Below are 26,444 nucleotides of genomic sequence, written 5' to 3'. Positions count from 1 at the left end.
GTACGCGGGCTAGGCATGATGTTGTCCTTCTCCCCAATACAACTCTATCTCCTTAAATCCCCTCTGTATCCCTATCTCTCTCTCTTTCTCTCTCTCAATCCCTCCTCTACCTCCCTCTCCCTCGCTCTCTTCCTCCTCCACGCAGTTTGAGTCGAGTCGAGTGCTGCAAGCACACCGCTGACGCCGCCGCCACTTGCTCCCGCTTCCGCTTCCGCATATTTTGCTTCAATGCCAATGACAACCATCGTCATTTGCTGAATATGACGTGGCTAGTGACTATTTTTTTGTTGATTGAGGCTCACCCCCCACCCCCCCCCCCCACCGCCACGCTTGCCTGTCTTCCCTGTGCCGATACCGGCCAAGCTACCGAGCTTGATCGGAGGCAGCGTGATGCGGCTTGATTCCAAGTACAGTGAGAGGGAAGGAATGGAGGGTTCCTCATGCGATCAGCATTAGATGACTAGTTTGGGTGCCTGTTGAAAGACTATTGAGGTTGTGATGGATGGGTGTAGGGAGCTTGCACAGCCCAACAACTCCCACAACCCTCCACACACAGGCAACCCCGCCAACCCACCCACCCCCCCGCCCCACCCCGCCCCCAACACATTGATCCCTCAATACCATCCCGATCCGCTCACCCTGCCCTCTTCCTGACTCCTCATCAACCACTACCAACCTCATCAGTCTGATCCTCCCGCCGCAAAGACACACACACACACACACACACAAACACACACACTTGCCCTCTACCAACACCTTCCATCAGCTCGCCCAGCCCCGTATCCTCTCTACCCGATCGAGTGAGCGCAACCACGATCGAGAAAATAATCAATGGAGCAACGATAAATTTGCAAACAGAGCCGGGTGGGGGGGGGGAGCGTTGGCGAGATGGGACGATGCCATCGATTGGTGGCGAGGAGCGACGGAGCAACCATCCTCTCTCTCACTCACACCACATTTGGCCATGGTGTTCAAGAAGGCCGCAGGGACTGTTATTAAGCGCAAGCGTGAAGTTGAAGAGGAGACTGTGGAGGAGCGTACGTACAGACTTTCCTTACCAACAAACTTTGCGCATTTCTTTCTTCATACCGGCTCCCATGCCCCTTGCCTGCACCCCCACTCGGTGTCTGCCAGGATCCGTGTCGCATCTAATCATCCCAGGACGAAGAGCTGGTGGTGAGCTTAGCGGGGGGGATAGGCAAGGTAGGGATGATATTACTCACAGTTTATGCTATATGATGATACTATGGTGGTGGTTCTATATCGTGGTTGGGTTTGTAGGCAAGAAACAGAAGCGTCTCGAACAGAAGGAGCTCAAGAAGAACCGCAAGAATGCTCGCGCCCACGGTGATGCCGTGGCCAGGGCAAAGGCTATCTGGGAGCGGGTTCGTCCTGGGGCGACGGCGATTTCGGGGGAGAAGCGCTTCAAGCTTGTGGAAGAGCTGATGACTCTGCTCCGTGGTCAGGTCATGTCGTTTGCTGCAAAGCATGATGGCTCACGCGTCGTTCAGTGGGCACTCAAGGCCGGATCTGAGCCGCAGCGGCTCGAGATCTTTGGCGAGCTCCAGGGTCAACTTGCCGAGCTCATGTGCTCGCCGTACGGCCACTTTGTGGTCCGCGCCTGCCTTGGCTACCTCCGCAAGCCGCAGCTGAAGCAGCTGCTGGAGGAGATCAGGGGCTCGGTCCGCAAGCTCCTCACCCACCGGACGGCCTCGATTGTCCTCGATCGCATCTACTGCCTCTACGCCAACTCGCACCAGCAGGCCGACATGATGTCCGAGCTGTACGCGCCCAAGTTTGAGCTCATCTTCCCCGGCGAGTCGTCGAGCGCGGTCGAGGTTGAGGACGACGCTGCCAAGGCCGCCAAGGCCCAGCCGAACCTGCCGCTCTTCCACTCGCAGCTGGCCCGCCTGTTGGCTAAGTACCCGGCCAAGGCCGGCCCGGTCATGGAGTACCTCGCCAAGACCATCAACGTCGTTGTCCACAAGGGCACGCTCAACTCGACGCTCGCACACGTGGCCCTCGAGCAGTACCTGCTCAACGCCACCGAGACCCAGCGGGCAGCCATGATCGAGTCGGTCCGCGACTCGCTCGTCGAGGTCATGCACACTGCTCCGGGCGCCCGGGCCGCCATCCTCGCCATCTCGCATGGAACGACCAAGGACCGCAAGGCCATTGTGCGCTCGTTCAAGGGTTTTGTCGCCCGCATCGCCATGGAGGAGTACGGCCACCTCGTCCTCATCCGCGCCCTCACCGTCATCGACGATACCGTCCTCACCTACAAGACCCTGCTCAAGGAGCTTGTCGAGGCCCCCGCCGCGCCCGGCGGCGAGACCCCGCCGAGCCTTGCCGAGCTCGTCTGCGACCCGTTTGCCTCGCGCGTCTTTACCAACATCCTCGCCCTTTGCAAGCCGCAGCATCTCGCGCCGTGGCAGATGTACATCCTCAGCCTGACCAGGGGCAACCGCTCTGGCGACGAAGCCGGCGCCTCGGAGCCCAAGCACTACTCCAAGAAGTCGCCCGAGCTCATCCAGGCCCAGCTGCTGCAGAAGTTTGCCGCCCCGCTGTTTGCCGCAGCCACCGAGTCTGTCGACGCCGCGCTGAGCGAGACCTCGTCGGCCGCCCTCATCGCCGAGCTCGTCACCGCCCCCATCGAGTCGCTCGCCTCGCAGGCCGACGCCCGCGCCGCCCTTGTTGACGCTATCCTCGCCGGTGTCCTCACCGACGGCGACGACGGCGAGCCGGCCGGCTACATCTTTGACTTTGCCGCCTCGCGCGCCCTCAAGGCCATGGTCCGCGCCTCAGAGGCCGACACCGCCTCCGAGTTTGGCTTTAACTTTGCCGCTGCTCTCGTCGCCCGTCTCACCGACGCCGCCGGCAACGACGGTGCCCTCTGGGGCTCGTTGGCCACCTCGCGTGGCTCCGACTTTGTCCTCCTCTCGCTCCTCGAGTCGGACCTGACCGGCTCCGTCATCGCCGACCACCTCGCCCCGCACGCCGACGCCATCGCCGCCGCCTCCAACCCGGGCGCCAAGCACATCTCCAAGCGCTTGTCCAAGTGAACGCACAAGCCGCCTGCCCATCCCTCTCCCTTCCTCCCGCTACCTGCGCTCACGATCGAGCGCCCGGAGTGCAGCGTCAAACCCGGCATTAGGCTTACTCGCCGGCCGCGCTGCCCGGACCATCGCCATCGCCTCGTCGTAGCTCATGCCGCGCTCGACAATGAGGTAGGCGAGGACTGCCGTTGCCGACCGCGACACGCCTGCGTTGCAATGGACAAGCACCGGCCGACCTGCATCGAGCGCCGCGGCCATAAACGGAATGACCTCGTCGACAATGACGTCGATGCTCTGCGACGGTAGGTCCAGCAACGGCCACTCGCCGTACTCGATCTCCGGCCGCTCGTCCTCGTTGCCACCATCAACGCCCTCGTCGCGGCGAAAGAAGCACGGGACGCCGACAGCCAGGTTGACGATGACGGCCACGCCCGCCGCAGCGATGCCATCGACATTACACGCCGCATCCTGAGAGCCGAGAAACAGCTCGCCCGCCAGCACAGGACATAGATCCTCATCGGGCGAAGTATCCACCACCATGAACGCGCCTCCAGAGCCGGGAATGGTCTCTCCAGCATCGCACACGAGCTGCTCCGCCGCAGCGCCACCGTCAACCGCCACTCGTTCGACTTGGACTCGTCCATCAGCTCGCCGGACTCGCGTCTCGACCTGTGACAGTTGGCTCTTGCGAGAGGCGAGCGCGGCCTTGAACCCATCCATCGTGCTGCTGCGAGGAGTGCAGTGGTGCTCGTGTCCGACTCGGAAGATGAGACCGGACTGCGGCGAGGTGATCCGTGTGAGTCATTGTCAGCATCAGTGCAGTCGTTGTAATCGTCAACATTAGCGCTGTGCCTGTGATAGTCACCATCGGCGTAGCCGCTTTGCTTGGATTGTAGCCGCTCGCGCGTTTGCGCTTGCGCTTGCGCTTGCGCTTGCGCTTGCTTGGTGCGAGGGTGTGTGTGTGGTTGCTGGTTGTCTACGTCGTGCGCCCGAGAACGGTGCCGAGCAGGGAGAGGATCAGACCGCTCCATCTCGCACGCAATGCATCAACACATGGCCGGCCAACTATGCGTCTGTTTCTTTCGCTGCAAAGGCTCCATCACGTCCATTGTGGACCGATGGCTTGACAAAGCGGATGAGCGCGCTGCGCTGTCTATCGGCAGGAGCCGTCCTTTGCCCCGACCAAGCCCATCGCCCACTCCCGCCAGCACCCTGCACCTCCACATCCACATCCACGCCCTCTCACTTCAAACACTACCTGGTGGTCACTGTGGTGTGATGATCCGATGACGCGGATGATGACCGTATGAGTCGGCTATCCGGCCGGTATGCGGACGGAGAGCGAGTGCGACGCTTGGACAGCTCTCTGCCGGCAGCACGGACCAAACTTGTACGTATGAGAGAAAGTGCATTGTGTTGGTTATGACCACTATATATATACAGATGGTGTAGTTTACTTTGTATACTACATCATGGTATGGTTTTAAGTGTGATAGTGTCATGTGGTCATTCTCCATGGCTCTGGGTAGGTAGAGTGGGAAGGGGGCTAACCTGTCCCGCTAAGGGATCGATCCTGCCCTCCCTCATTTCGCCGCCACTCGGTGGTAGTCATGGTCATGGCTGAGCTGTAGAACGCGTACATGCTGGTATGGTTACTGTTGCTATATGTGTGTGTGAGTCTGTTGGTTTTGTACCACATCACGCACTCTCTGCTATCTCTCTCTCTCTCTCTCTCTGTGTGTGTGGGGGGGGGGAGGGGGGGGTCTCTTGGTCTCGGTCTCTGCCATTATCGCTGTCGCTGCCTCTGCCGCTGTCACTGTCGCCATGTCTGGTGGGGAGAAGGGATGAGGAATCCGTTTGGGTGGCGGATCCTGACTCTGTACTCATGATGATGATGATGATGATGATGGTGATGATGATGATGATGGTGATGATGATGATGATGATGACGACAACTATGACAACTATGACAACTATGACGGTGATGATGATGATGGATGGCTGCCGTGATGGATGGCAATCATGATGATGATGGGCATGTTGACAATTGTGGTTATGCTGTGGTGCTCGCTGTCGGCCTTTGTCATCACTACTCTCGGTTGCTGGTGGAATCGCTCTGGCTCGGGTTCCTACCGTTGCAAACGTTTGCAGGTGATGTCGGGCTCTTCAACGGGAGACATCGAGTCTAGGCTGGGCATTCCATCTCAGCCCAAGGGCAAGATGGCAGCCAATACAACGGTGGCGGCGGCACCTCTGTCGCCGGCTCGTGTGGCGCTGCTGTGTTTGGGATCGATCGCCTCGAGCGTCTCGCTCATCCTGGTCAACAAGTCGCTAATGCAGTACTTTGGCTTCCGCTACGTCTTCACCCTCACATTTCTTCATCTGACGGTTACTGCCGTTCTCCTTCGCATCGTGGCCAACGTCTTTGGCTGGTTCGAGCTCCGGACACTCCCGCTCAACGTCTCCCTCTCCATCGCGGCCTTTGGTGTCGGCTCGATTGGCCTCATGAACCTCTCCATGTACTCGAACTCGCTCGGCACGTACCAGCTGTTCAAGCTTCTCTGTGTCCCGGCCATTCTCGTTCTCAAGTTTGTCAAGACTGGCGAGACCATCTCCCGCAAGATCACGGTTGCGCTGCTCATCCTGTTGACCGGCGTCGGCATTGCCACCGTCACCGACGTCCAGATCAGCTCGACCGGCATCATGTACGGCCTCGCCGCCACAATTGCCACCGCCCAGTTCCAGATCTACCAGGGCTCTTGCCAGTCCGAGTACGGCGTGACGTCGGTCCAGGCAACTGCGGCCATCACCCCGTACCAGTCGGTCCTCACACTGCTTGTGGCCCTCATGGTGGAGGTGCCTGGCGAGGACTCGGTCCTCAACTTTCGGCTCACCGCGCCGGCCTTTATTCTCATCGTGCTCTCGTGCCTGGGGGCTATTGCGGTCAACCTCGTCTCCTTTGCCCTCATCGGCAAGACCTCGCCGGTCACCTACCAGGTTGTCGGCCACCTCAAGACCATCCTCGTCCTCACCTTTGGCTTCCTCTTCTTTACCCAAGTCGAATCGGCAGAAGGCGCGGCAAAGAACCTGCTCGGCGTCGCCGTCGCAATGGCCGGCGTCATTCTCTACGGTCATCTCAAGATCAAGATCGCCAACGGCGAGCGCGACATCCTTGACAACTGCATGTAAATGGATCATATTAACTGTACCAAACGCTTCTCAGCTCGACGCCGCTGCGTTCCCGTCGAGCGTCTTGGTCCGCTTCGCCGCTGGCCCGTCTTCGGCGGGTGCCGGCGGTGTGGGGAGCGTGCCGCCCTTGGCGACAATGAGGTCGCGGATGCGCTGCACCCGGGCCATCTTGGCCTCGAGCTCCTTGCGTTTGACCTCGATTTTGGCGTCGACGAGGTAGTTGTGAGCCTGGATGTCCTCGATCTGTGCAAGGAGAGCGGCGTCGTCGTTAGGCGTCGGGATGGTGATGGCGTCGTAGACCTCCTTCTTGATGCCGTACTTTTCCATGTTCTGCTGGCGGAGAGCCTCGATCTCCTCCCGAGTCAGTCGCCCACCTGTGTTGATGAGCACGCCCGACTTGCGGACGTACTGCTCGCCCTGCTTCAAGGCGTTGTCCATGAAGACAGCCTTTGGATCGATGTGGAGTCCGGTAAAAGCCGCCGTCGATTGTTGGCCAAGCAAGCGCTGAGTCTGAGTATTCAGCTGAGCCGTTGTTTTCCCCGGAAGAACGCCCAATTTCTTGTACAGCGACCAATTGCCCACACCATACTTCATCATGCACTTTGTGAGGATGTCGACCTCGGCATCGGTCCACCCGGGCGAGAGCGTGTAGTTCCACAGAGACCGCGACTCGGCCGACTTGACAAACCGAGACGCGTCCATACTACGTGTTCCTCCTTGACCTCCTTCCTGCTCTCAACTCTTCCTTCTCGCTCGTCTCGTCTCTTGCTCTCCTCACGAGACGTGTCTTGCCCCTTTTTGCCCTTGCTCTTGTCCTCGTCCCTGCCGGCTGACGCCCGAGTTGAGTCGGCCAACTCGCTGACTCGCCCGACACTCCGTACTCGATCACCAGTCGATTTGGAGGAAAGGGGCCCGGGTACTCTGATTTGGCAAGATCCGGAGGGTGAGGAAGGGCGAGTTGGTGGGTTGTTGGCCGGTTGATCTTGCTGGCTGTCGCAGCGAGCCGAGTTGGGCAACTCGCTGGCTTTGCTGGACGATTGGTTGCGGCCGAGGCGGAAGATGGGTGATGTGAAGCCCGAGGCAGGGCGAGGAGGTTCATTGGTGATATATACTACCACAGCACGGGTACGCTGACAGTTATCCGCGTCCACATTGGCGCTCAAGCTCGGCTGTGCTTGGAGAGAGCAGGCTGCCCGGATCAGGTCGGGCCTCAGCACGCAGCGTCGACATACGATGACCGGCCGAAGATGCGCGCCTCTGGCGGAGATGTGAACCCGAAGACGATCGCTGAGTAGATGTAGCAACGCCAGCAACTCTATCTGGGCTGCCGGCCCTGTCGGCCATGTTGTTCGTGCCGCTTCTGGAGCTCATGTCAGAGGTATAGTTGAGTACTCTCGAGATAGCACCACGCAGCAAACGCCATGCCAGAAAGATACATATGAGCTGAACAGCAAACAAGATCAAGCCACGCCGGATGAACAAAAGCTCAATCTGTGGCGGCGGACATGTCCCCACAACCAACCATCATTCCGACCACATCGATCAGACCGTTGTTTCCAAGCCAGATCACCGCCATTGCGCCCGAGCCACAGATCACCGCCATTGCGCCCGAGCCGCAGATCACCGCCATTGCGCCCAAACCACAGATCACCGCCATTGCGCCCGAGCCGCAGATCACCGCCATTGCGCCCATAACACAGATCACCGCCATTGCGCCCGAGCCGCAGATCACCGCCATTGCGCCCGAGCCACAGATCACCGCCATTGCGCCCGAGCCACAGATCACCGCCATTGCGCCCGAGCCGCAGATCACCGCCATTGCGCCCAAACCACAGATCCCCGCCATTGCGCCCGAGCCGCAGATCACCGCCATTGCGCCCAAACCACAGATCCCCACCATTGCGCCCGAGCCGCAGATCACCGCCATTGCGCCCGAGCCGCAGATCACCGCCATTGCGCCCATAACACAGATCACCGCCATTGAGCCCGAACCACAGATCACCGCCATTGCGCCCGAGCCACAGATCACCGCCATTGCGCCCGAGCCGCAGATCACCGCCATTGCGCCCATACCACAGATCACCGCCATTGCGCCCGAGCCGCAGATCACCGCCATTGCGCCCGAGCCGCAGATCACCGCCATTGCGCCCATAACACAGATCACCGCCATTGAGCCCGAACCACAGATCACCGCCATTGCGCCCATACCACAGATCACCGCCATTGCGCCCGAACCACAGATCACCGCCATTGCGCCCGAGCCGAGCCACGCACCACCATTCGTCCCACCACATCGATCCCCACATCCCCGATCCCAATCCAATTCCCACCCACCGCACAGCCCATACCATCATCAGTCTATTGCCATACCCAGTTGCCCCCTCCTCCCCCCCCTCTCCTGCCCCGCTCCCACGACGAGGTGACCTCCCCTTCCCCCCCCCCCCCCCCCCTGACGACACATACCGACTCGTCCACCTCAGCAGACTCCCCCTTAACAACCCCAGCCACCACCACGACATGGTCGGCTGATGCTGCTGCCACTCCACTCCCTCCATCCATCCTCAGTGGTGGTGACAGTCGAGAGTGCCTTGTACAGCGAACGGCTTGCAGTGCTCGGTTGAGCCTCGGCCGGTCGCTGCGCCGAATTCGTCACGCTGGCGACAGAGGAGTCGACTGCCGCGCACGGTGGGCATGGTGAAGGTCATTGATTGGCGAGTGGTCGACCAGTGGCCAGGGTGAGGGTGAGGGTGCGGGTGAGGGTGCGGGTGAGGGGGAGGGGGGAGGGGGGGGGGGGGGAGGGGGAGGGGGGAGGGGGAGGGCGGGGGCGATCAAACTCCGCAGCCCGCAACTGCCCATCGCTTGCTGACGATGACCTCAGTCCTGCGCCTGGAGGCCGACAGCTTCACTCGATTCCAAGAAAGGCTAAGCGCATGTGCGACAAGACAAGGCCATGCTTCTCGAATGGTAGCCGACGCCGCGCCACGTCAATTACCAGCCAAATTGCGGGAGATGAGATGGGTGGCGCGGAGAAACTGGAATGAACTCCCGCAGAGCCCTCCTTCCCTACCACTCTATGCTACACACTCATCAACAATATCGTCAGTTAGTACATGCAGTGATCTACACAACGATGTGCTGCAAGTTCCCATCGTAGCAGTATATCACGCACCCGAGCCACAAATCCGTGCTGCTGATGCGAGGCGGTCACATATCGGCGGGTCGGCGGAACATCGGCAGTGACGTGGAGGGGTGGAGCGAACAAAACCAAAGCGGGAAGCAAAGGAGAGGAAGGCGCTGAGGAGAGAGAGTACTCCACCCAAGGTACTCATGGCTTCTACACCCGCTGAGGCTGAGAAGAAACTTGTTGGTCTGGGCGAGGCTCTCCCTGGTACCTACAAATCGTTCCTTACCGATGTGGTTGGCGAAGAGAGCCTGGCGGGACAGCGGACTGATGCGGGGACCATACTAGATTTGGTCGACTCGCTCGCTGGTCGCATTACTGCTGCTTACTCGGGCGGTCGTGTGGCGACGGTTAACTTTGATTCCGTTCAGATCACCTGCCCTATTCTCCATGGCGACATGGTTCGCATGGATGGCCAAGTTGTCCGCGTCGGCTCGTCGTCCATGCTCGTCGAGATCCGCGTCTACAAGTGGGAGCTCAACACTCGCCGCTACATCCCCGTCCAGTACTGCCTCGTCACCATGGTCGCCCTCACTGAGGACCTTCGACCGCGCAAGGGCCTCCCCATGTTGCCCGATGGCAACGATGCCGCTTGCGCCGAGTTTGTGGCCAACCGCAAGAAGGCGAGCCTTGCGCTCAAGATCAAGATCAAGGCGCTCGAGGCCGCCGCCGCCGCTGGCGAGCTCACCGCCGCCGACGTTTACGACTCGTCTATCGGCTCTGACCACATCCTCGAGTCCATCACCATGGATGCTGCCACCATGTACTTCCGCAAGCAGTTCCTCCCGCGCTCGCTCAACATCAACAAGACCATCTTTGGCGGCGACCTGCTCAAGTGGATGGAGCGCGCAGCCCGGACAACCGCCAAGGCCTTTGCCCGCAACCCCTACGTCTACACCATCGCCATGTCTGAAATGACCTTCTCCGTCCCCATCTTCCTCTCCGACATGGTTGAGCTCGAGGCCACCCCGGTCTACGTCCGCCGCCACGTCGTCGTCATCGCCGTCCGCATCAATGTCGAGCGCCTCGACGGCACCGTCCTACGCTCACACTCGGGCTCCTTTACCGTCGCCACACTCGACGGCTCGGGCTTCCGCGCTGCCCTCCCTGTCGCCCTCGACCTCGAGGCCGCCACCCAGAAGGAGCTCCTTGCATACGCAAAGGCCAAGGAGACCCACTACCACTGGAAGAACGAGTACGAGGAGGCACTGCTCCCCTCCAACTACAACGATCCCTGGCCTGTCATCGAGATCCCTAACCTCGTTCTCTCGCCGCGTCGCTAAGCTGGTCCCGCCCACCATCGGTCCTGCGCCTCCCACGTGGAACCCATGCACTCATACGATGCCCCACAACACAATCGGGACGCTGCCCTCCCATCTCCCACACACACACACGTACACACACACACACACTCTCTCTCTCTCTCATCCCCTGCTTCCTGCGATACCACACAAAACCACACTCTTCATTCTTACTCCCTAACGGTGCGCGCTGAGACACAAGCAGCAACCACGCGCGCCACTCACACGCACACTTGACTCGCCAAGATAGTCATGCGGCGGGCAAGAGCCAAGCTCAATGAGGCGAGCAATACGGCGAGTGTGCGGGTGGCAGGCGCTCGAGCTCAATGGGACGAGACTCTGACGCTCAAGAAGAAGCAAGTGAGAGCGTACGCCTCACACTTGGTCGAGCGCAAGGTGCATGCAGGGCTGGATCGGGCAAAAACGGTGGTCAAAGCCGGAGCCAAAGATCCGGACATGCCCATGTTCTTGCAATCGTCAATTGATGCTGCCGTCGATGACATGTGGGTCGAGGTCAAGTACGAGGTCGTCGAGTCGGTCCTTGGCGCCATCCGCAAGCCGTTGCCCGTCGATCACGGCTCGCCGCCATCGTTCTGTCCCAACCCGCTCTCTCCACCCACCGCATGGCTACTGTACAAGCTCTATCCATACGATCGTTCCATCTGGCGCCAGCTGCGGGATCCCATCTGGTGGCTCCTCACCCTCATCTCGCTGGTTCCCGTCTACGGCATCTCGCAGATTTTCTACCTCATTGTCCTCCTCGCCAAGGATACCTCGGACGAGTATCAGGTCTGCGCCTACGTCATCGCCTTTAAGGGCGTCGCCTTTTTGGCTGCTGGCGTCTTTCCGGCCGTCCGCGGTGCCATGCAGTACTTTCTCTGCCTGTACTTTGCCGACTCGGACGGGAGAGACGACGACGTCGTCCTCCTCACCCATCGCCAGCGTAACGAGTGCATCCGGACCGGGCCGGGCCAGGAGCCACTCTGGCTCCTCGCTTTTTTCGTCCTCCAAGTCCTCCTCGTCTGGTTCGCCTACGTTCGCCTGCCGTACACCCGCAAGAAGGGCGGCAAGCGGTACGAGACGCTCACCTCAGCCGACGGCGGGTACGATCTCGATGGTGACGGCACACTCGACGCTGACGAGGCCGACCGCATGGTCCGCATCCGCGCCGAGCTCGCCCGCGCCGATGATGACGAGGACCCACCGCGGAGCTCGACCCGAATCGACGACCCGCCCCCGACCTGCTGTGGTGCCCGCAGATACCGCGGTCGTGGCGGCCTCATCCGTCCGCTCCTTGTTTACGACTTTATCGTCTTCTCTCTCGTCTCGCTCGCCATCATCGCTGCTGCCTTTACCACGGGCTCCAAGTCGCTGCTCGAGCGCGGCTTTGAGAGCAACGCCAAGTTCCGTGCCGTCGTCTACTGGTGCAAGGTTCTCTACGGCCTGCTCTCCTTTCCTTTTCTCATCTTCAAGTTCCCGCTCATGTTCCGCTTCCTCACGCACGCACGCCCGACTGCCTACAACCGCAACGGCGTCACCGTTCCACCCATCGATCCCATCTCGCGCGCCGAGGCCCGCGCCCAGCGCATTGCTCCAGAGCCATCGTCTATCGCCCAAAGCTCTGAATCGGGCTCGGAGAGCTCGGACGGTGTCTTCTCGCAGTTCTTCCAGCGCGGTGGCGCTCGTTCCCGCTCCCGCTCCCGCTCCCGCTCCCGCTCCGATGATCGCGTTTAGCTCCTTGTTTGCGCCCGCTCGCACATATCGGCCGGTCATGCCTACACCCAGTTGCGATTTCCAGCCACGTTTGACATCGGCTGGATACGTCCAAAGTCGAGCTCGTCGTCGTTGCACTCGCCGATGTCATCATCGTTCCGCTCGCCGACTTCTTCGTCGCTCCCGCCCGCTCCACGTGGCAGCCATCGATCCATGGTCTCCCACAGCGCGGCTGATGTGGCCTTCATCCCGCCCGGCGGTCTCATATATGACCACGACATGGCGAGGACACCGGCGCTATCATCGCTTGGCTCGATCTTGAGATAGACCTTGCCCTTGCAGCGGCCTTTAGGCCGACCGAGGTGAACTAGTCCAGACGATACGGCCTCTGCACCTGCAGCACGAATCACCGCTGCGATGCGGTCGATCAGCTCGCTTCGCTGCGACTCGTCGAGCACGACGTCGGCACCCATCGGCTTGAGATAAGGCAGATGAACGAGATGCATCTGATTGTCGTTGTCTGTCCAGGCTCGGTACGAGCCGTCGAGCACAGCCGCCCGCTCCATACCGAGCGTCCAAGGAGTGCTACCGCAGAGAACCTGCTCCCATGCCTCCCACACGCTCTCCCCACTCTCGCTCTCGTTGGCCATGCCCTGATGCTGGTGAGTAGTGAGGGTGGCTGTGGTAGCTGTGGGGAACAAACGTTGCCTGTGATCGATCGCCGCACGGCTTGCCGCTTCCACGGCTTTTTCCTGCCGCTTCCACCTGTCGACTGCGATGATCGCGGCTAGCGGCGTGTGTGCGGCACTCGTCTTGATCGCAGCTTGCGCACGATAGCTACACGGTTGTCCCTTGTAGTCTACACCTTCTCTATTACTTGTCATGCTTCGCTTTGCTTCAGCTGTACTTGCCTCACGAAGCGTACGCGTTGGGGAAGGGGGGGGGGGGGGAGGGGACGGTCCAGGTGGGTTGCTCTGGGTCACAAGCAGGCAAAGTGGTGATCGATCACTATTGGGGCTGTTGACGACCTTTTCCGGGCGGTGGAAGGTTGCGGGCACTTACTTGGATGATGAGGGACCGGGTGGCTGGATGTGTGGGGAGGACAGGGTCTTGTAGGAAGCGCGGCGGCATGTGCGGGGATGCGGTGGTATGCAGGGATGCGGATTGAGGCGCTCGAGGACGAGCCTGACTTTCCTCGGCCGGACGTGCACGGACTCTCGTCGCTCTCTGAAGTCATTCTCCGCAATCTGTTTGATGAGTACGATGCATCAAACACGGGCAATCTGGAGATGGACGAGTTCCACAACCTTTGCTATGACAAGGGACTCTATCTCTCAGAGCAAGAGCTTGTCAACGCTATGGCCTTTATGGATGCCGACGGGTCGGGTGCGATCGAGTTTGAAGAGTTTCGCACGTGGTGGATGCAGGACGGCGGCAAGTTTGAGCGTCTCCATGCCGATAACTCGCACGCCCTCGCTGCTGCCATCCGACTCTTCCGCGAGTTTGATCCGAACAACACCGGCGCCATTCCTGTCGACGAGTACCGCCAGATGCTCAAGCACATGCCCGACACCGTCCTTGACGTCTCCGAAGGCATCGATGAGGCCGACATCCTCGCCTTGGCCAACACCGTCGATGCCAACAACGACGGCTACATCTCATTCAACGAGTTTCTCGACTGGATCAACCCGCGCCCGGTCCTCTAACTCTGCCACGCCGCCATCACAGCACTAAACACACTGAACTCGATGCGCGCGGTCAGCATCCCGTCACAGGCGCGCCCAGCTCATTGGTGAGGACCACGACGACGATGTCGTCGGCAACCCAGTCCGGATGCAGCGCGTCGGCCTCGATGTACCGCACGTTCCACCCGAGCCCGCGCGCCTGGCGGAAGAACCCGATCTCGCCCTGGCCGCGGAGCTCGGTAGCCATAACCACGCTCACGGGCGCACCGAGCGGAAGAGCAGCACATAGCGTGGCGAGCGTGCAGAGGAGAGCAGGAAAGTCGTCGGCCTCGTACACGCAAGCCCCCGCGAGGACGGCAAGCCCGGGGGCGTTGGCAAGCTTGTCGGCCAAGCCCGGGATGCCAGCCACTGCGACCTCGACCTTGCCCGGCTCGACGCTCCACGGCAACTCGCCGCAAGCAAGGGTGACCGTCTCCAGCCCGTGCTCGGCCACGTAGTTTGCCACGTTCTTCTCCAGCAGCGCGAGAGCCGGTGGGATGTCGGTGACGACCACATCCACTGCTCCGCTGCCGCTCCTCGCCATCCCGCGAAGGAGCTCGGCCACCGCCAGCCCGAGCACTCCCGTCCCGGCTCCGATCTCCAGCCAGAGCGTATCTGCGGGGCCCGGCACGCTCGGGCTTGGACTCGACGGGTTCTGGACTCCCGGGGCCAACCCTGGGCCGGAGCCCTCACCGACGTCGCCGCCAACGCCGGCACCAAGCGCAGTTGGGTACATCAAGCCGTCCAGCTGGATGTGATCGAGGTACTTTGCGAGCACGATAGAGGCATCCCACACCGAGCCGCCGAGCCCAAGATCCAGATCCTGCGCCACTCGGACTGCTGCCCCACTATCGAGCTCGATCTCTCGATCCAAAGCCGCCATGAACAACAACGTCGGCCAGAGTTCAGCTCGTTGCCCTCCCTCACAACAAGTCAGGTGATGCCTACCGCGACCAGCTCGCAGCGGACGCACTCGCCGCACTCGCCCGAATCACCTCATCCATCCAACACATACACAAACAAGCGAAAATTATCCCTTCCCGAGTCGCCGCACAGCCCCCTCCCCTGCTCATCGCTCCCCCCCCCCCCCCCCCTTCCACATCACCATACCACTGACACTGACGTGTGACCTCAGCAGTCACACAAAGTGTGGGACGTCGCTCACAATTCGTTTTCTTCGTTCGTTCGCTCGTTTCGTTTATGTTCCTTCGTTCGTTCGCTCGTCCAAATATTCCTACGTTTGTTCGTTGACTCGCTCATGCTTCACATTCGTTTGAACCTTCATTTGTTGGTCGTTGTTTTTGTTCGTTCGCCTTTTGTTCGCTCACCCGCACCGTCCCCCGTCCCCCCTCCCCCTCCACCCGCTCTCTGCCGCTTGCCCCGTCACCCACAACGGCATATGACGAGAAAGAAGACAGACTTGACTTGGAAAGTAGCAAGGAAGAAAGCCAAGTATGTGTGGCATCTTTGCGTACATCAACCATCTTGTTCCCCGCAAGCGTGCGCTTCTCCTGCAAGTCCTTATCAACGGCCTCCGTCGCCTCGAGTACCGCGGCTATGACTCGGCGGGTGTGGCCACAGACGGATTTCGTCTTGCTGCTGCGGCTGCCGAGGAGGTTACTGCCAGTGGCGCAGATGGCAACAACTCGGTCGCCCTGCCCTTCCCCGACAATGCTCCGGAGACTCGCTTGTTCAAGAACAAGGGTCGTGTCGCTGATCTGCAGGACATGATTGCTGGTGCCACTGCCGAGGAGGACCTCGAGTTGGAGCTCGCTTGCCACGTCGGCATTGCTCACACCCGCTGGGCTACCCATGGCGAGCCATCGGCCATCAACTCGCATCCGCATCGCTCTGATGCCGCAAACCAGTTTGTCGTCGTCCACAACGGTATCGTCACCAACTACCGCGAGCTCAAGATGCTCCTCGAGTCCAAGGGCGCCGTCTTCGAGTCGGAGACCGACACTGAGGTCGTCGCCAAGCTCTTCAAGATCGAGTTTGACGCCATCGTCGCCGATAACAACGGCGAGAAGCCGGCGTTCAAGGACCTCCTCATCCATGTCATGTCGCTCCTCGAGGGCGCGTACGCCCTCATCGTCAAGTCGCCCCACTACCCCAACGAGGTCGTCGCCACGAAGGTCGGCTCCCCCATGGTCCTCGGCCTCCGCTCCAAGGACGAGATCGGTATCGACCTCTGCGAGCTCGAGCTCTACATGCAGACCACTCAGGCTGACACCCTCAACTCGGCCCTTGCCGATGAGATCGTTCGCCCGGGCTCGCGTTTCCTGTCTCAGGCCACCCTTCATCAGGGCCAGCCGTCAGTCCCCACCGGCTCCAAGTTCTCCGAGATCCTCAAGCGCCGTGTTGGCCCAGAGTCGCTGGTCGGCTGGTCGTCCTCGCCCGACCTCACCTTGGACGCCTCTGGTGCTTCGGACGGTGCCTTCTCGTCCATGCCCGACGTCAGCTCTCTCGGCCGCTCGCCCTCGGGCTCGGCCCTCTCGCATGTGCCCTCCCTTGCCGACGCCCACACCGTCCTCGAAAGATCCGCCGCTGAGGAGCCGACAGCCATGGAGTACTTCATCGCCTCGGACGCCTCGGCCCTCATCGAGCACACTCGCCAGGTCATCTACCTCGAGAACTTTGACGTCCTTCACATCGCCAACGGCGCCTACACCATCACCGCCTGCGTCGAGTCGAAGAAGTCTGGCGAAGTCACCCCGCAGTCGACCCCACCCTCTCGTCGCATCACAGAGCTGCAGATGGAGCTCGAGGAGATCCAGAAGGGCAAGTACAAGTACTTTATGCTCAAGGAGATCATGGAGCAGCCCGAGTCGGTCTACAACACCATGCGCGGCCGTGTTCTCGACAACGGCACCGTGGTCCTCGGTGGCCTTGAGTCCCGCGTCGACGAGATCCTCCGCTCCCGCCGCATCATCATCATCGCCTGTGGCACCTCGTACCACTCGGGCGTTGCCTCCCGTCCCATCCTCGAGGAGCTGACCGGCATCCCTGTCAGCTGCGAGAACGGCTCCGACTTTCTCGACCGCCGCGCCCCCATCTTCCGCGACGACACTGTGTTCTTCATCTCACAGTCCGGCGAAACCGCGGACGTCCTCCGCACCCTTGCCTACTGCAAGGCTCGTGGCGCTCTCTGCGTTGGCATCACCAACACCGTTGGCTCCGCCATTGCCCGTGAGACCCATTGCGGCGTTCACGTCAACGCAGGTGCTGAGATCGGCGTCGCCTCCACCAAGGCCTACACCTCCCAGTGCCTCGCACTTCTTCTCGTCGCACTCGTCCTCTCCCGCGACAAGATTTCCCACCAGGCCCGCCGCAAGGCCATCATCCAGGACCTCCTCACCCTGCCTGAAAAGGTCAAGCGCGTTCTCGAGCTCGACGAGAAGATCCAGGCCCTCTCGGCTGACATTGCCACCCGCAAGTCGCTGCTCATCCTCGGCCGCGGCTACGGCTACGCCACCGCCCTCGAGGGTGCCCTCAAGATCAAGGAGGTCACCTACCTCCACGCAGAGGGCATCCTCGCTGGTGAGCTCAAGCACGGAACACTCGCCCTCATCGACGAGGAGATGCCCATCATCGCCATCGCCACCCGCGACCGCCTCTTCACCGACCTCCGCTCCTCGCTGCAGCAAGTCGCTGCCCGCTCCGGTAACCCTGTTGTCATCTGCCACGACAACGACGACGAGACCTGTGATGAGTACGAGCACACCCTCCCCGTCCCGCCTGTTCAGGACTGCATCCAGGGCATCCTCAACGTCATCCCCATGCAGCTCATCGCATACCACGTCGCTGACATGCTCGGCCTCGACGTCGATCGCCCGCGCTCCCTGGCAAAGTCGGTCACTACCTCATAGATCCTTCCCATCTCTTCTGCCGTCCTCTGCTTCTCAAATGAATCCATTTATCTCATCGAGTCACGACGAATAGTACGACGACGACGAAGATGATGAAGACGAGATCGGTGACAGCGGCTGCTTGGCCGGCGGCGGGAGCCCCGCCTTGCCCGGCAATGCTGGTGGTAGCGCAGGCTTCAACGGCAGAGCAGGCCGCGGCGGCGGCGGAGCTGGCATCGCTGGCTTGGTCGGGAGCGGCGCCGGCAACGCCGGCTTGGTTGGAAGTGCCAACGAATGCGTTGGTGAGGACAAAGATCCCGGTCCGTTGTACATCGCCGCATCGTCATCCACGCACTCAAGTTCTGCCGACAGCGCCATTGGCTCGGTGATCCCAGAAGCCGGCGGCAACGGCATCGCCGGCGGTGGAGTCACAAGGTCGTTTGCACCGTCTTCGGATCCAAACATAGCAGAGTTCGACTCAACCCCTGCCGAAAACGCCGGATTCATCGAGTACGCAACGCTTCCGTCACCCATCGACTGCACAGAGTCGAGCCGCATCATCGCACCCTCCCGACCAAACACAGGGTTCACCACACTCACCGACCCAAACTTGTCCGAGTCAACTCCGCTCAATATCGGCGACTCCATTGTCGTCATAATCGCAGAGCCCAGCGTCTGGCCAAGTACAGACAGCTCCACTTCGTTGCCACCCGCACACCCGCCGTCACCAAACGTTGTAAACGTGCCAGCCTCCTTCAGATCGTCCGCCTCATCCGCCAGAAACTCCTTCTCGGCCTCGCGCCGTGTCCGGTAGATGATGATCAAGTCGATCACATTACCGACCACAATCGCGCAGATGTTGACAATAATCGCAACCATCACTCCCATGTCGCGCGCTCGCGACGGCCCAAACGTCCCTGCCCACAGGATCCCCGTGCACGACGCCAGGCACAGCACCGCAAGCGAGTTGTGGAACAGCGACATGTACGGCAGGAACCGCACAAGCTGCATCAGCGATCCCGTCAGCACAAGTGTCGCCATGTGCGCTCGTACAACTGTTGACGCAAACAACGTCATCACACACACAACCCCAAACTTGCGCACCATGATCCACACCTCGAACCGGAAATTGTCCGCGTCAAATCGCCCCACAAGGAACGCGTATCGCAACGCAAAAATCGCATACTCCTCCGGGTTCCGCCGCCGCGCACGCGACAGCAGCCAGTACACAAACGATGGGATCCCGATGCAGTACGCTACAGACCCGGCAACTGCAACACCAAAGTAGTTCCAATACCACACCCCATAACAGCTCTTCGATGGCGCTGCCTGGAGCACCCACCGCCCCTCGTCGTTCTGATGGCAGTTAAAGTAGCTCATCGTCATCGCTGTCAGCGGCAGATACAACAGCGCCATGAGCTGAAAGTACCCACGCCGGCATGCATCTGCCAGTGAGCCTACCGTCAGTTCCGCCGTCCGCTCTAGCTTGGCCGCACCCCACTTGATGTACAGTGTCCATCCGCCAAACACAGACAGGAACGGAATGCAGAACAGCAGTGGCAGCATCATCGTGATCCACCACTTGAGCAGCCACACATCCTCTGTCACCGTCGCGCACTCGGGCGAGCTCAGATCAAAGTTGAGATTGAGGAAAGACACAATGTCAAAGAACTGACGTGCAAAGTCCGACCACGGCAGCTCCAGCCGCCCGTACATTGCACTGATCTGCAGCGAGTTAAACCCAATCATCACAGCCGCAAACCGGTAGCTCAGCTCCTCCTTTGAGTTGAGCCACACAAGCAGAAACACGAGTCCAAACGAGAGCAGAATGATCAGGCACATGATCGGAATCGTCCGGTCATCACACCTGTAGCATCGCCCAGACAGCGCATAGTACCCGCGCTTGCATGCCGCACACAGCCGGTCCTTGTACCCCTCCGCACACTGGAACGGGAATCCGCCCACGCACGCTCCCGAGTTCGGACACTCCAGGAACACATCCGCCTCTTGTGTCGGATAGTAGCCACGCTTCGCCACAGGAACCGCCGTCCCACCCTTGCAGAACCCACCTGGCGGGCACTCCTCGCACTCTTCGTTGTACGCCGCAAATCGGTGCCAGTATCCGGGCAAGCATGTGCAGTTGAGCCCGACGTCCGGGTCAAACAGCCCGCCCACAAGTGTCGTTCCCTTGGGGCAGAGCAGACACTCGGTTGCCCCTGTACCCGTCAGGAACTCGGCAGCAGGGCATGCTTGGCATGGATCCAGCGATGTGTCGTTCGAGAACGTCCCCTCCACACACTCTGCACACTCCAGCACATCCGAGCCAGGTCGAGCAACGACACCGGCACCGGGCAGACACGGTGCCACAGTCGTCGATCCTTCAAGCTGTGGGTACAGCAGTGACGTCGCCGGTACAGCTGACTTGACCATCCGCACCACAAAGCTCGCCGCAGTCCCGATCCCGGCCTCGGATGTCAGCGAGAGCTTGGACGCCGAAAACGACACCGGCGATGTCGCAAGCAGCTGCTGCTGTGCCCCTCCTGAAAACTTGAAGTTTGTCGTCGATCCTGAATCTAGTGCCAACTCTGCCACCACATTCGAGTCAACCACAAGCTGATCAAACGCGTCGTACACCACAAGCACCCCGCCACGTCCAAACGGCAGTCCTGTCGACACAGACTCGGGGAACGGTGACACAAACTGCATCCGCACAGCAGGCGTCGCACGGTACGGCCCGTATGACACCGCGTTCTGCAGCGCGTTTGCTGTCGCATTCACAACCGCAGACGCCCCGCTATCGAGTGCCACCCATGGCGTGCCTGCAAGCAGCGATCCTCCCGACCCGCTGCTGCAGCAAGGATCGCCGCTCCCGCTACAGTCGAGCGTCGTCGCGCACTCAAACACCACTCCGCCCACCGGTGACTGCACTCCAAGCGAGAGCGATCCGAGCGAGTTGAGCACAACAAGATTCTCGCACGTAAATGCCACGGGCCCGTACGCTGCCACGTTGTCCGCCAGCGCCGTCCCGCCCTTGATCTCCATCACCCCGCGCCGCACCGCGCCACATCCCCCGCTCGCACTCGCCGCATCGTACGACGCGAGCGGCAGCGACGCAGACGACGCCTCAATCGTGAACCCGGTCGCGCTTTGTGCTCCCTGCATGTACCCACTCGCCCGCGCACTGCCCACTGCGGCTCCAAACGTCGCCGTATTGTACGAAAAGTCGCCGCCGCTCACAGTCACAACAGGCCGTCCAAGCCCGGCCACACCGCCACCGATCCGCCCGGCATCGTTGCCGCGGAACTGAGCCCCGCTTGTCGTGAACTCGATCGGCGCAAGCGCGGCGTCCTCGCCGCCTTCCGTTCGCAGGCCCACAGCTCCGCCATGAATTGACGCCTTGTTGTTCTCAAACAAAAGATCGCCCGCCACTCCGCTCACAACCGCCCGTGGCGCAAGCGCCTGGTTCGGTGCGTCAGATGACGCAGACACAAACAGCGCTCCGCCCGACCCGCCTGCGCTGTTGCCCGAGAACACCACCCCGCCCTGCAGGTTGATCGTTGCCGTCGACGCATCCACCACAGACACAAACACCGCTCCACCAGACTCACTTGCACTGTTGTCCACAAACCGAGTGTTCGTCATGTCCACGCTCGCGCTCGAGTCGAGCGTCGTCACAACTTGAAGCGCTCCGGCCTCATTCATCGCATCGTTGCGAGCCCACGTCGTCCCGCTAAGCGCCACGCTCAGGCTCCCGCCGTACACAATGAACACTGCCGCCCCGCCGCGCGCGAGCACCTCGCTTCGCTTTGGATCGCCAACGGCTCGGTTCTCGTTGAACTGCACGTCCACAAAGCTCAGACTGTTCGAGCCCTCCGTCTGCTCAAAGAACAGCGCTCCGCCCGAGTACACCGCCACGTTACGCTCAAACACCGTGTTGCTCAGTCTCACGCTGTTCGCATCGCCTAGCACCGCAATCGCTCCACCGGAATGCCCCGCCGAGTTGTCAGAGAACCGCAGCCCGTCGCCCTCGACAATCCCGCCGTCATACACAAGAATCGCAGACCCGAACCCAAGCAGCGGTGATCGCACAGACGCTTGCGCAAACGCCCGTGCCTCGCACCCCTCAAACACCACGTCGTGGAGCTCAAGCGTCCCGCCATCAGTCACCTGCAGCGCGCCGCCGCCAAACCCGGTCGAGTCGGTGTAAAAGTTCTTGAACGTCACCCCGGTGATCGTCACAGCCACAGATGCCTCCTTCACCTGGTACCCGTAGTGGCCAGAGCCTGCCGGTCCAGCCGGTCCACGCCCGCAGTCGATCACTGTGCTCCCGGACCCCCCTCGCCAATCAGATGGATCGACTTGCGGAGCTCCGCAGGCTTCACCTGGTAGCACCCGGTGTACGTCCCCGCAGGCATCACCACAGAGTCAAGTGAGCAGTACCCGGGCAGTCGGGTGATCGTGTCCATCACACATGCCATCGTGTACCCACACCGTTTCACGTCCACGCGGAACGTCTCGGGTGGATTCGTCGTCGGGCTATTCACCCGGTTGTTGTCGATGAACATCCCCACGTACCGGTCATACGCAAACGCCAGGTCGCGCCATCCGTCGCCATCGAGATCCGCCACAACCACAGGATGCCGCACAGACGATCGCAGCCCGCCCACGGATGCGAGCGTCCGCGGCGCAAACCGCGTCGACAGCACCAACCCACTCTCGTTGAACGGCCCGCCCATCGGCGACTGGTTGTACAGCACAAACGTGCCTGCGTTGGTTGTCGACACAACAATGTCCATGGCCCCGTCGTTGTCCACATCCTCTGCCGCCAACGAGTACATCGTCCCTTGCGTCGTCGCCTCACGCGAAATGTGCGTCTGCAGCGGCACACGCACCGTCTCGTTGAACACGGGCCCGCTGCTGCTGCCCGAGTTGAGAATGTACGAGAGTTGCACCCCTGTCGAGTCGCCAATCACAAGGTCCAGCAGCGAGTCGCCATCCACGTCAAAGCACCGCACACCCTGGTACGACGAGGATGCCGTGAACAATGCTAGTGACTCGCCGTCGGACAGCCGCAGGTTTGTCACGTTGCCCATGTCTGCCCCCGCAAATGCAGCCACCACGTCCATCAGCACAATCCCGCCGCCTGATGAGCATGACACAAGCAGCTCGTCGTATCCGCCAGCCCGCAAGTCCACCCACTCAAAGTACAGCCACACATTGCAGGCAGACGTCCCCATGTCCTTCCGGAGGTCCACCACTGTCACCACAGGCTCCAGCACAGCATTCGCGGCAAACTCGCGCGACAGCATCGCCATCGTGTTGTCGTTATTGCACGCCATGAACACGTCCACCAGCCCAGACCCCGTCAGATCATGCATCAGAGGATCACGCATCGGGTTGCACCAGGGCAGATTGAACTCCTCCCGGTCTGCGTCTGTGTACGCCTGCCACACCGCTGCCGGGTTGTGTACATGCAAGCTCACCGTCGCCACTCCGCCCACCGTCGTCAGCGAGAACAGGTCAGGCCGCCCATCCAGATTCCAGTCAATCATCCGCGAGTTGTCCACATCGCGTGAAAGACTCGTCCGCTGTAGGCTGATGCTCGTGAACCGGTTCGTCGTGTAGTGCACGTCGATGCCACCGGCCCGTTGTGGTTCGGCGAGATCATCTCCGGGAGTGAGTCGCCGTTGACGTCCGCCACAACCATGCCGTATGTGTAATATAGATACGATGACGACCAGTGGTAGTTGTACGCCCCGTTGAACCCGTACGATGGCATGTAGTAGATGTACTGTGTAGACGTAAACTCCACGTCGTCGTACCCGTCACCGTTCACGTCCCGAAAGTGCGCCACCGCGTGCGTGCCTCGGTAGTGGCTGTTGGTCAGCGCCGGGATCCCGCCCACGCTGCGCGCAGCATAGTTGGTCCCGCTCCCGTCCTGGCCCACCAGCCAGATTACAGGATCGTTGTACCGAACAACTGCAATGTCCACATACGCATCGTCCGGTCCGTTGAGCTGTCCCGCTGTCACCCAATACGTCTCACGCCCCGCGTCGTACAGTTCGACTTCCGTCATGTAGTGAAAATGCTCGTAGTCGGCCCCGGGCGCCTGTCCAAACAGCGCACGCACATACCGCCTGTTCCGCAGGAACAGCACATCGTCCGATCCGTCCATGTTGAGGTCCACAATCTGCAGGCTCACGAGCTCGGATCCTCCCGTCGCATAGCTCCCGTTGATCACAGGCCCGCCATACCCTGGCACAGACGTCGAGAGAATGTCGATCCGCTCACTGTCGTACCAGATCATCACAATCTCCAGCTGCCCGTCGTTGTTCAGGTCGCCAATCTCAAACTCGGTCACATAGTCACCCGTGCTATGGCCCCAGCCCAGTCGCAACAGCTCGTCAAACACGGTGCTCGTCGTTCCGCTCAGTCCGTCCTCCACGTACCGGTTGCGCGCCAGCCACAACGCCCCGGCCTCGCTCCCGTTGCGTGCCGAGAACACCACATCGTAGTCGCCGTCGTAGTCAATGTCAACCACAGCCATGGCGTGCATCGCCGTGAACGACGCCTCGGACAGTGCAATCGCCGCATCGCTCTTGTACCCAAACACCCCGCTGCCGGGTGCCACATACTGGTTCGGTGCGTACCCGTCGTTCGTGGCAGGCCGCACAGCCACCATCGAGTACGGTGCCGCCGTGCCCGTAAACCCAAGGATCTCAAACATCCCATCGCCGTTGATGTCGCCGATCACAGACGCCACGCCCCACGACGTCACCACGGGATCGCCCATCGCTCGCACCATCTTGGACCGCGGGAACAGCTCGTCCGCTCCAGGCCGCGCGCTTGCAGGCCCAGCATTGTACATGATGTAGATCCCGTTCGAGCCTGGTGAGACGACATCCATCCACGTGTCGCCATCCACGTCCACCACGTCAAACTGCCCACGCCCGGCGCTCCGCTGTCCGTATCGGATCTCCTGATTGTACCACAGCGGGAAGCTGGTGATCGAGTCAAACCCGTAGATTCGGAGCCGGAATCCGTCACCCGCCAGCACATCAATCTTGCCGTCCTTGTCGATGTCAACAAACTTGATAAAGTACGCCTCAACACCCGACCCGATCGTGTGTGTCGTAAATTCGGTTCCGTCCCACCGCGTGTAGAAGAACTGGTCGTACCGCACCGACGAATACAACGCGTCCATCCGTCCGTCGCCGTCCACGTCGTATGTGGCCAGCCCACGGCAGTCTCGGCAGTCGCGCTTGAACCACTCGGTCGCCCCGGCCACAAACGGCCCCGGGCCGGTCGCCACGTTGCGCACTGCCGTAAAGCCCCATGCCCGAGTGCCATGGAACAAGATAGCGAGATCACTGTCACCGTCGCCATCAAAATCGCCGATCCCCACGTTTCCGGGCGTGTACACGCTCGAGTACGAGATCAGAACCGGCGTCGTGATGGCGTCGGAAATGATGCCCGCTCCATTCGCCGCAATCAGCACCACTCGATGATCAGTCCGTCCGGCCGCAAAATCACGAATCCCGTCGCCGGTAAAGTCGCCAAACGCTGGTCCGTAGCAGTAGTACGAGCCGGGTGTGGCATGGATGATGATCGGGTTGACCGAGAACGTGCCGTTGCCCATGTTGGGGTACCACGTCGCATCGGCACTCGAAGAGTAGTGCCAGAACACCATGTCCAGATCGCCATCGAGATCCATGTCCTCCAGCACGTGGATGGTGCCGGTAGAACTGGCTGCGGTCCAGATGTTGGAGGCAGCCACAGTGTCGTTGGCGACCCAGTACGGCGAGGAGAGCGCCGAGTTGGGCACCAGATGAACACCGTTGGCGGTCGAGATGACGGCGTCAGGAAAGCCGTCTCCGGTCAGGTCTTTGTCGACGACCGAGTGGGTGATGCTGTTGGTACCGATAGCGGTACCTTGCGTGGTGAGATCAAAGTGCAACGAACTCACTGTGGCGATAGAGGTGCAGTCGGATGAGACCCAAGCCGGAAGGAATGAGGTTGACGCAAACTCTGTCCACATCGATCCGACGACGTAGTAGTTCTCCACCAGACCATCTTGATCGACATCAACGTCCTCCCAGACCGAGTTAAAGGCAGCCCGAGCCGACCATTTGTTAACGTAGGTGGAACCATAGCGATTAGCAGCGGTGACAAAGGGCGGACAGGGAGCAGTTGACGAAGCTCCTTCCGTTTGTCGGAAAACGTTAAGGAAGAGTACCATCATGACCATGACCATCACCGGCAGTGAGGTTGTAGCCAGACAGCCAGAGCCAGCCGCCATGACGAGAGGCGAGCAAGAAGAAGGAAGGGAAGGAGATAGAAGAGGCCTTGCGGAGCGTGGCAAAGACCTATGGAAAGGATGAGAAGGGAAAAGACGAGGAAAGGGGGGAGAGAGAGAGGAGGGGGGAAGCGTC

At 60.8% G+C, this 26,444-nt stretch overlaps 13 protein-coding genes across 13 annotated transcripts; 7 read left to right on the top strand and 6 right to left on the bottom strand.

The window, feature by feature from the left end:
- The first annotated feature begins 941 nt into the window (after positions 1–941).
- Positions 942–3,189, top strand: AMSG_04755 (pumilio domain-containing protein). The gene is made up of 2 exons (XM_013902969.1): positions 942–1,037; positions 1,282–3,189. The coding sequence occupies exons 1-2, from the start codon at positions 965–967 to the stop codon at positions 3,060–3,062; spliced, it is 1,854 nt and encodes a 617-aa protein (XP_013758423.1). The 5' UTR covers positions 942–964; the 3' UTR covers positions 3,063–3,189.
- On the bottom strand, positions 2,906–3,776 carry AMSG_04754 (dual specificity protein phosphatase 19; the record flags this gene model as incomplete). The annotated part of the gene is made up of 1 exon (XM_013902968.1): positions 2,906–3,776. The coding sequence occupies one exon, from the start codon at positions 3,774–3,776 to the stop codon at positions 3,102–3,104; it is 675 nt and encodes a 224-aa protein (XP_013758422.1). The 3' UTR covers positions 2,906–3,101.
- Positions 3,777–4,420: 644 nt separating this feature from the next.
- AMSG_04753 (drug/Metabolite transporter superfamily protein) lies at positions 4,421–6,269 on the top strand. The gene is made up of 2 exons (XM_013902967.1): positions 4,421–4,446; positions 5,208–6,269. The coding sequence occupies exon 2, from the start codon at positions 5,211–5,213 to the stop codon at positions 6,243–6,245; it is 1,035 nt and encodes a 344-aa protein (XP_013758421.1). The 5' UTR covers positions 4,421–4,446; positions 5,208–5,210; the 3' UTR covers positions 6,246–6,269.
- AMSG_04752 (uncharacterized protein) lies at positions 6,090–7,031 on the bottom strand. Its single transcript, XM_013902966.1, has one exon. The coding sequence runs from the start codon at positions 6,945–6,947 to the stop codon at positions 6,276–6,278; it is 672 nt and encodes a 223-aa protein (XP_013758420.1). The 5' UTR covers positions 6,948–7,031; the 3' UTR covers positions 6,090–6,275.
- A 719-nt stretch (positions 7,032–7,750) lies between these two features.
- AMSG_04751 (uncharacterized protein) lies at positions 7,751–8,740 on the top strand (the record flags this gene model as incomplete). Its single annotated transcript, XM_013902965.1, has 2 exons — positions 7,751–8,527; positions 8,729–8,740. The coding sequence occupies 2 exons, from the start codon at positions 7,751–7,753 to the stop codon at positions 8,738–8,740; spliced, it is 789 nt and encodes a 262-aa protein (XP_013758419.1).
- Positions 8,741–9,554: 814 nt separating this feature from the next.
- On the top strand, positions 9,555–10,842 carry AMSG_04750 (ATP-binding Cassette superfamily protein). Its single transcript, XM_013902964.1, has one exon. It carries the CDS (start codon positions 9,573–9,575, stop codon positions 10,707–10,709), a length of 1,137 nt encoding a protein of 378 aa, XP_013758418.1. The 5' UTR covers positions 9,555–9,572; the 3' UTR covers positions 10,710–10,842.
- Positions 10,843–10,967: 125 nt separating this feature from the next.
- AMSG_04749 (uncharacterized protein) lies at positions 10,968–12,461 on the top strand (the record flags this gene model as incomplete). The annotated part of the gene is made up of 1 exon (XM_013902963.1): positions 10,968–12,461. The coding sequence occupies exon 1, from the start codon at positions 10,980–10,982 to the stop codon at positions 12,459–12,461; it is 1,482 nt and encodes a 493-aa protein (XP_013758417.1). The 5' UTR covers positions 10,968–10,979.
- A 41-nt stretch (positions 12,462–12,502) lies between these two features.
- AMSG_04748 (uncharacterized protein) lies at positions 12,503–13,132 on the bottom strand (the record flags this gene model as incomplete). The annotated part of the gene is made up of 1 exon (XM_013902962.1): positions 12,503–13,132. Exon 1 carries the CDS (start codon positions 13,088–13,090, stop codon positions 12,503–12,505), a length of 588 nt encoding a protein of 195 aa, XP_013758416.1. The 5' UTR covers positions 13,091–13,132.
- A 465-nt stretch (positions 13,133–13,597) lies between these two features.
- AMSG_04747 (caltractin) lies at positions 13,598–14,146 on the top strand (the record flags this gene model as incomplete). The annotated part of the gene is made up of 1 exon (XM_013902961.1): positions 13,598–14,146. One exon carries the CDS (start codon positions 13,598–13,600, stop codon positions 14,144–14,146), a length of 549 nt encoding a protein of 182 aa, XP_013758415.1.
- A 52-nt stretch (positions 14,147–14,198) lies between these two features.
- AMSG_04746 (uncharacterized protein) lies at positions 14,199–15,047 on the bottom strand (the record flags this gene model as incomplete). The annotated part of the gene is made up of 1 exon (XM_013902960.1): positions 14,199–15,047. The coding sequence occupies one exon, from the start codon at positions 15,045–15,047 to the stop codon at positions 14,199–14,201; it is 849 nt and encodes a 282-aa protein (XP_013758414.1).
- A 537-nt stretch (positions 15,048–15,584) lies between these two features.
- On the top strand, positions 15,585–18,092 carry AMSG_04745 (glucosamine-fructose-6-phosphate aminotransferase 2). Its single transcript, XM_013902959.1, has one exon. The coding sequence runs from the start codon at positions 15,619–15,621 to the stop codon at positions 18,031–18,033; it is 2,415 nt and encodes an 804-aa protein (XP_013758413.1). The 5' UTR covers positions 15,585–15,618; the 3' UTR covers positions 18,034–18,092.
- Position 18,093: 1 nt separating this feature from the next.
- AMSG_11819 (uncharacterized protein) lies at positions 18,094–21,714 on the bottom strand (the record flags this gene model as incomplete). The annotated part of the gene is made up of 1 exon (XM_013903001.1): positions 18,094–21,714. One exon carries the CDS (start codon positions 21,712–21,714, stop codon positions 18,094–18,096), a length of 3,621 nt encoding a protein of 1,206 aa, XP_013758455.1.
- Positions 21,715–23,560: 1,846 nt separating this feature from the next.
- AMSG_11818 (uncharacterized protein) lies at positions 23,561–26,050 on the bottom strand (the record flags this gene model as incomplete). Its single annotated transcript, XM_013903000.1, has 1 exon — positions 23,561–26,050. The coding sequence occupies one exon, from the start codon at positions 26,048–26,050 to the stop codon at positions 23,561–23,563; it is 2,490 nt and encodes an 829-aa protein (XP_013758454.1).
- Between the last annotated feature and the right edge of the window lie 394 nt (positions 26,051–26,444).

The sequence above is a fragment of the Thecamonas trahens genome, assembly GCF_000142905.1.
Source record: "Thecamonas trahens ATCC 50062 unplaced genomic scaffold supercont1.20, whole genome shotgun sequence".
Lineage (NCBI taxonomy): Eukaryota > Apusomonadida > Apusomonadidae > Thecamonas > Thecamonas trahens.
This window is presented reverse-complemented; position numbering and strand designations above follow the sequence as displayed.

Bases quoted from the DNA above. Each gene is read 5' to 3' on its own strand.
- AMSG_04752 (XM_013902966.1), bottom strand. From the start codon at position 6,947: ATGGACGCGTCTCGGTTTGTCAAGTCGGCCGAGTCGCGGTCTCTGTGG.
- AMSG_04755 (XM_013902969.1), top strand. From the start codon at position 965: ATGGTGTTCAAGAAGGCCGCAGGGACTGTTATTAAGCGCAAGCGTGAA. The intron at 1,038-1,281 runs GTACGTACAGAC...TTGGGTTTGTAG, and splicing joins AGAGGAGACTGTGGAGGAGC to GCAAGAAACAGAAGCGTCTC.
- AMSG_04753 (XM_013902967.1), top strand. From the start codon at position 5,211: ATGTCGGGCTCTTCAACGGGAGACATCGAGTCTAGGCTGGGCATTCCA.
- AMSG_04750 (XM_013902964.1), top strand. From the start codon at position 9,573: ATGGCTTCTACACCCGCTGAGGCTGAGAAGAAACTTGTTGGTCTGGGC.
- AMSG_04745 (XM_013902959.1), top strand. From the start codon at position 15,619: ATGTGTGGCATCTTTGCGTACATCAACCATCTTGTTCCCCGCAAGCGT.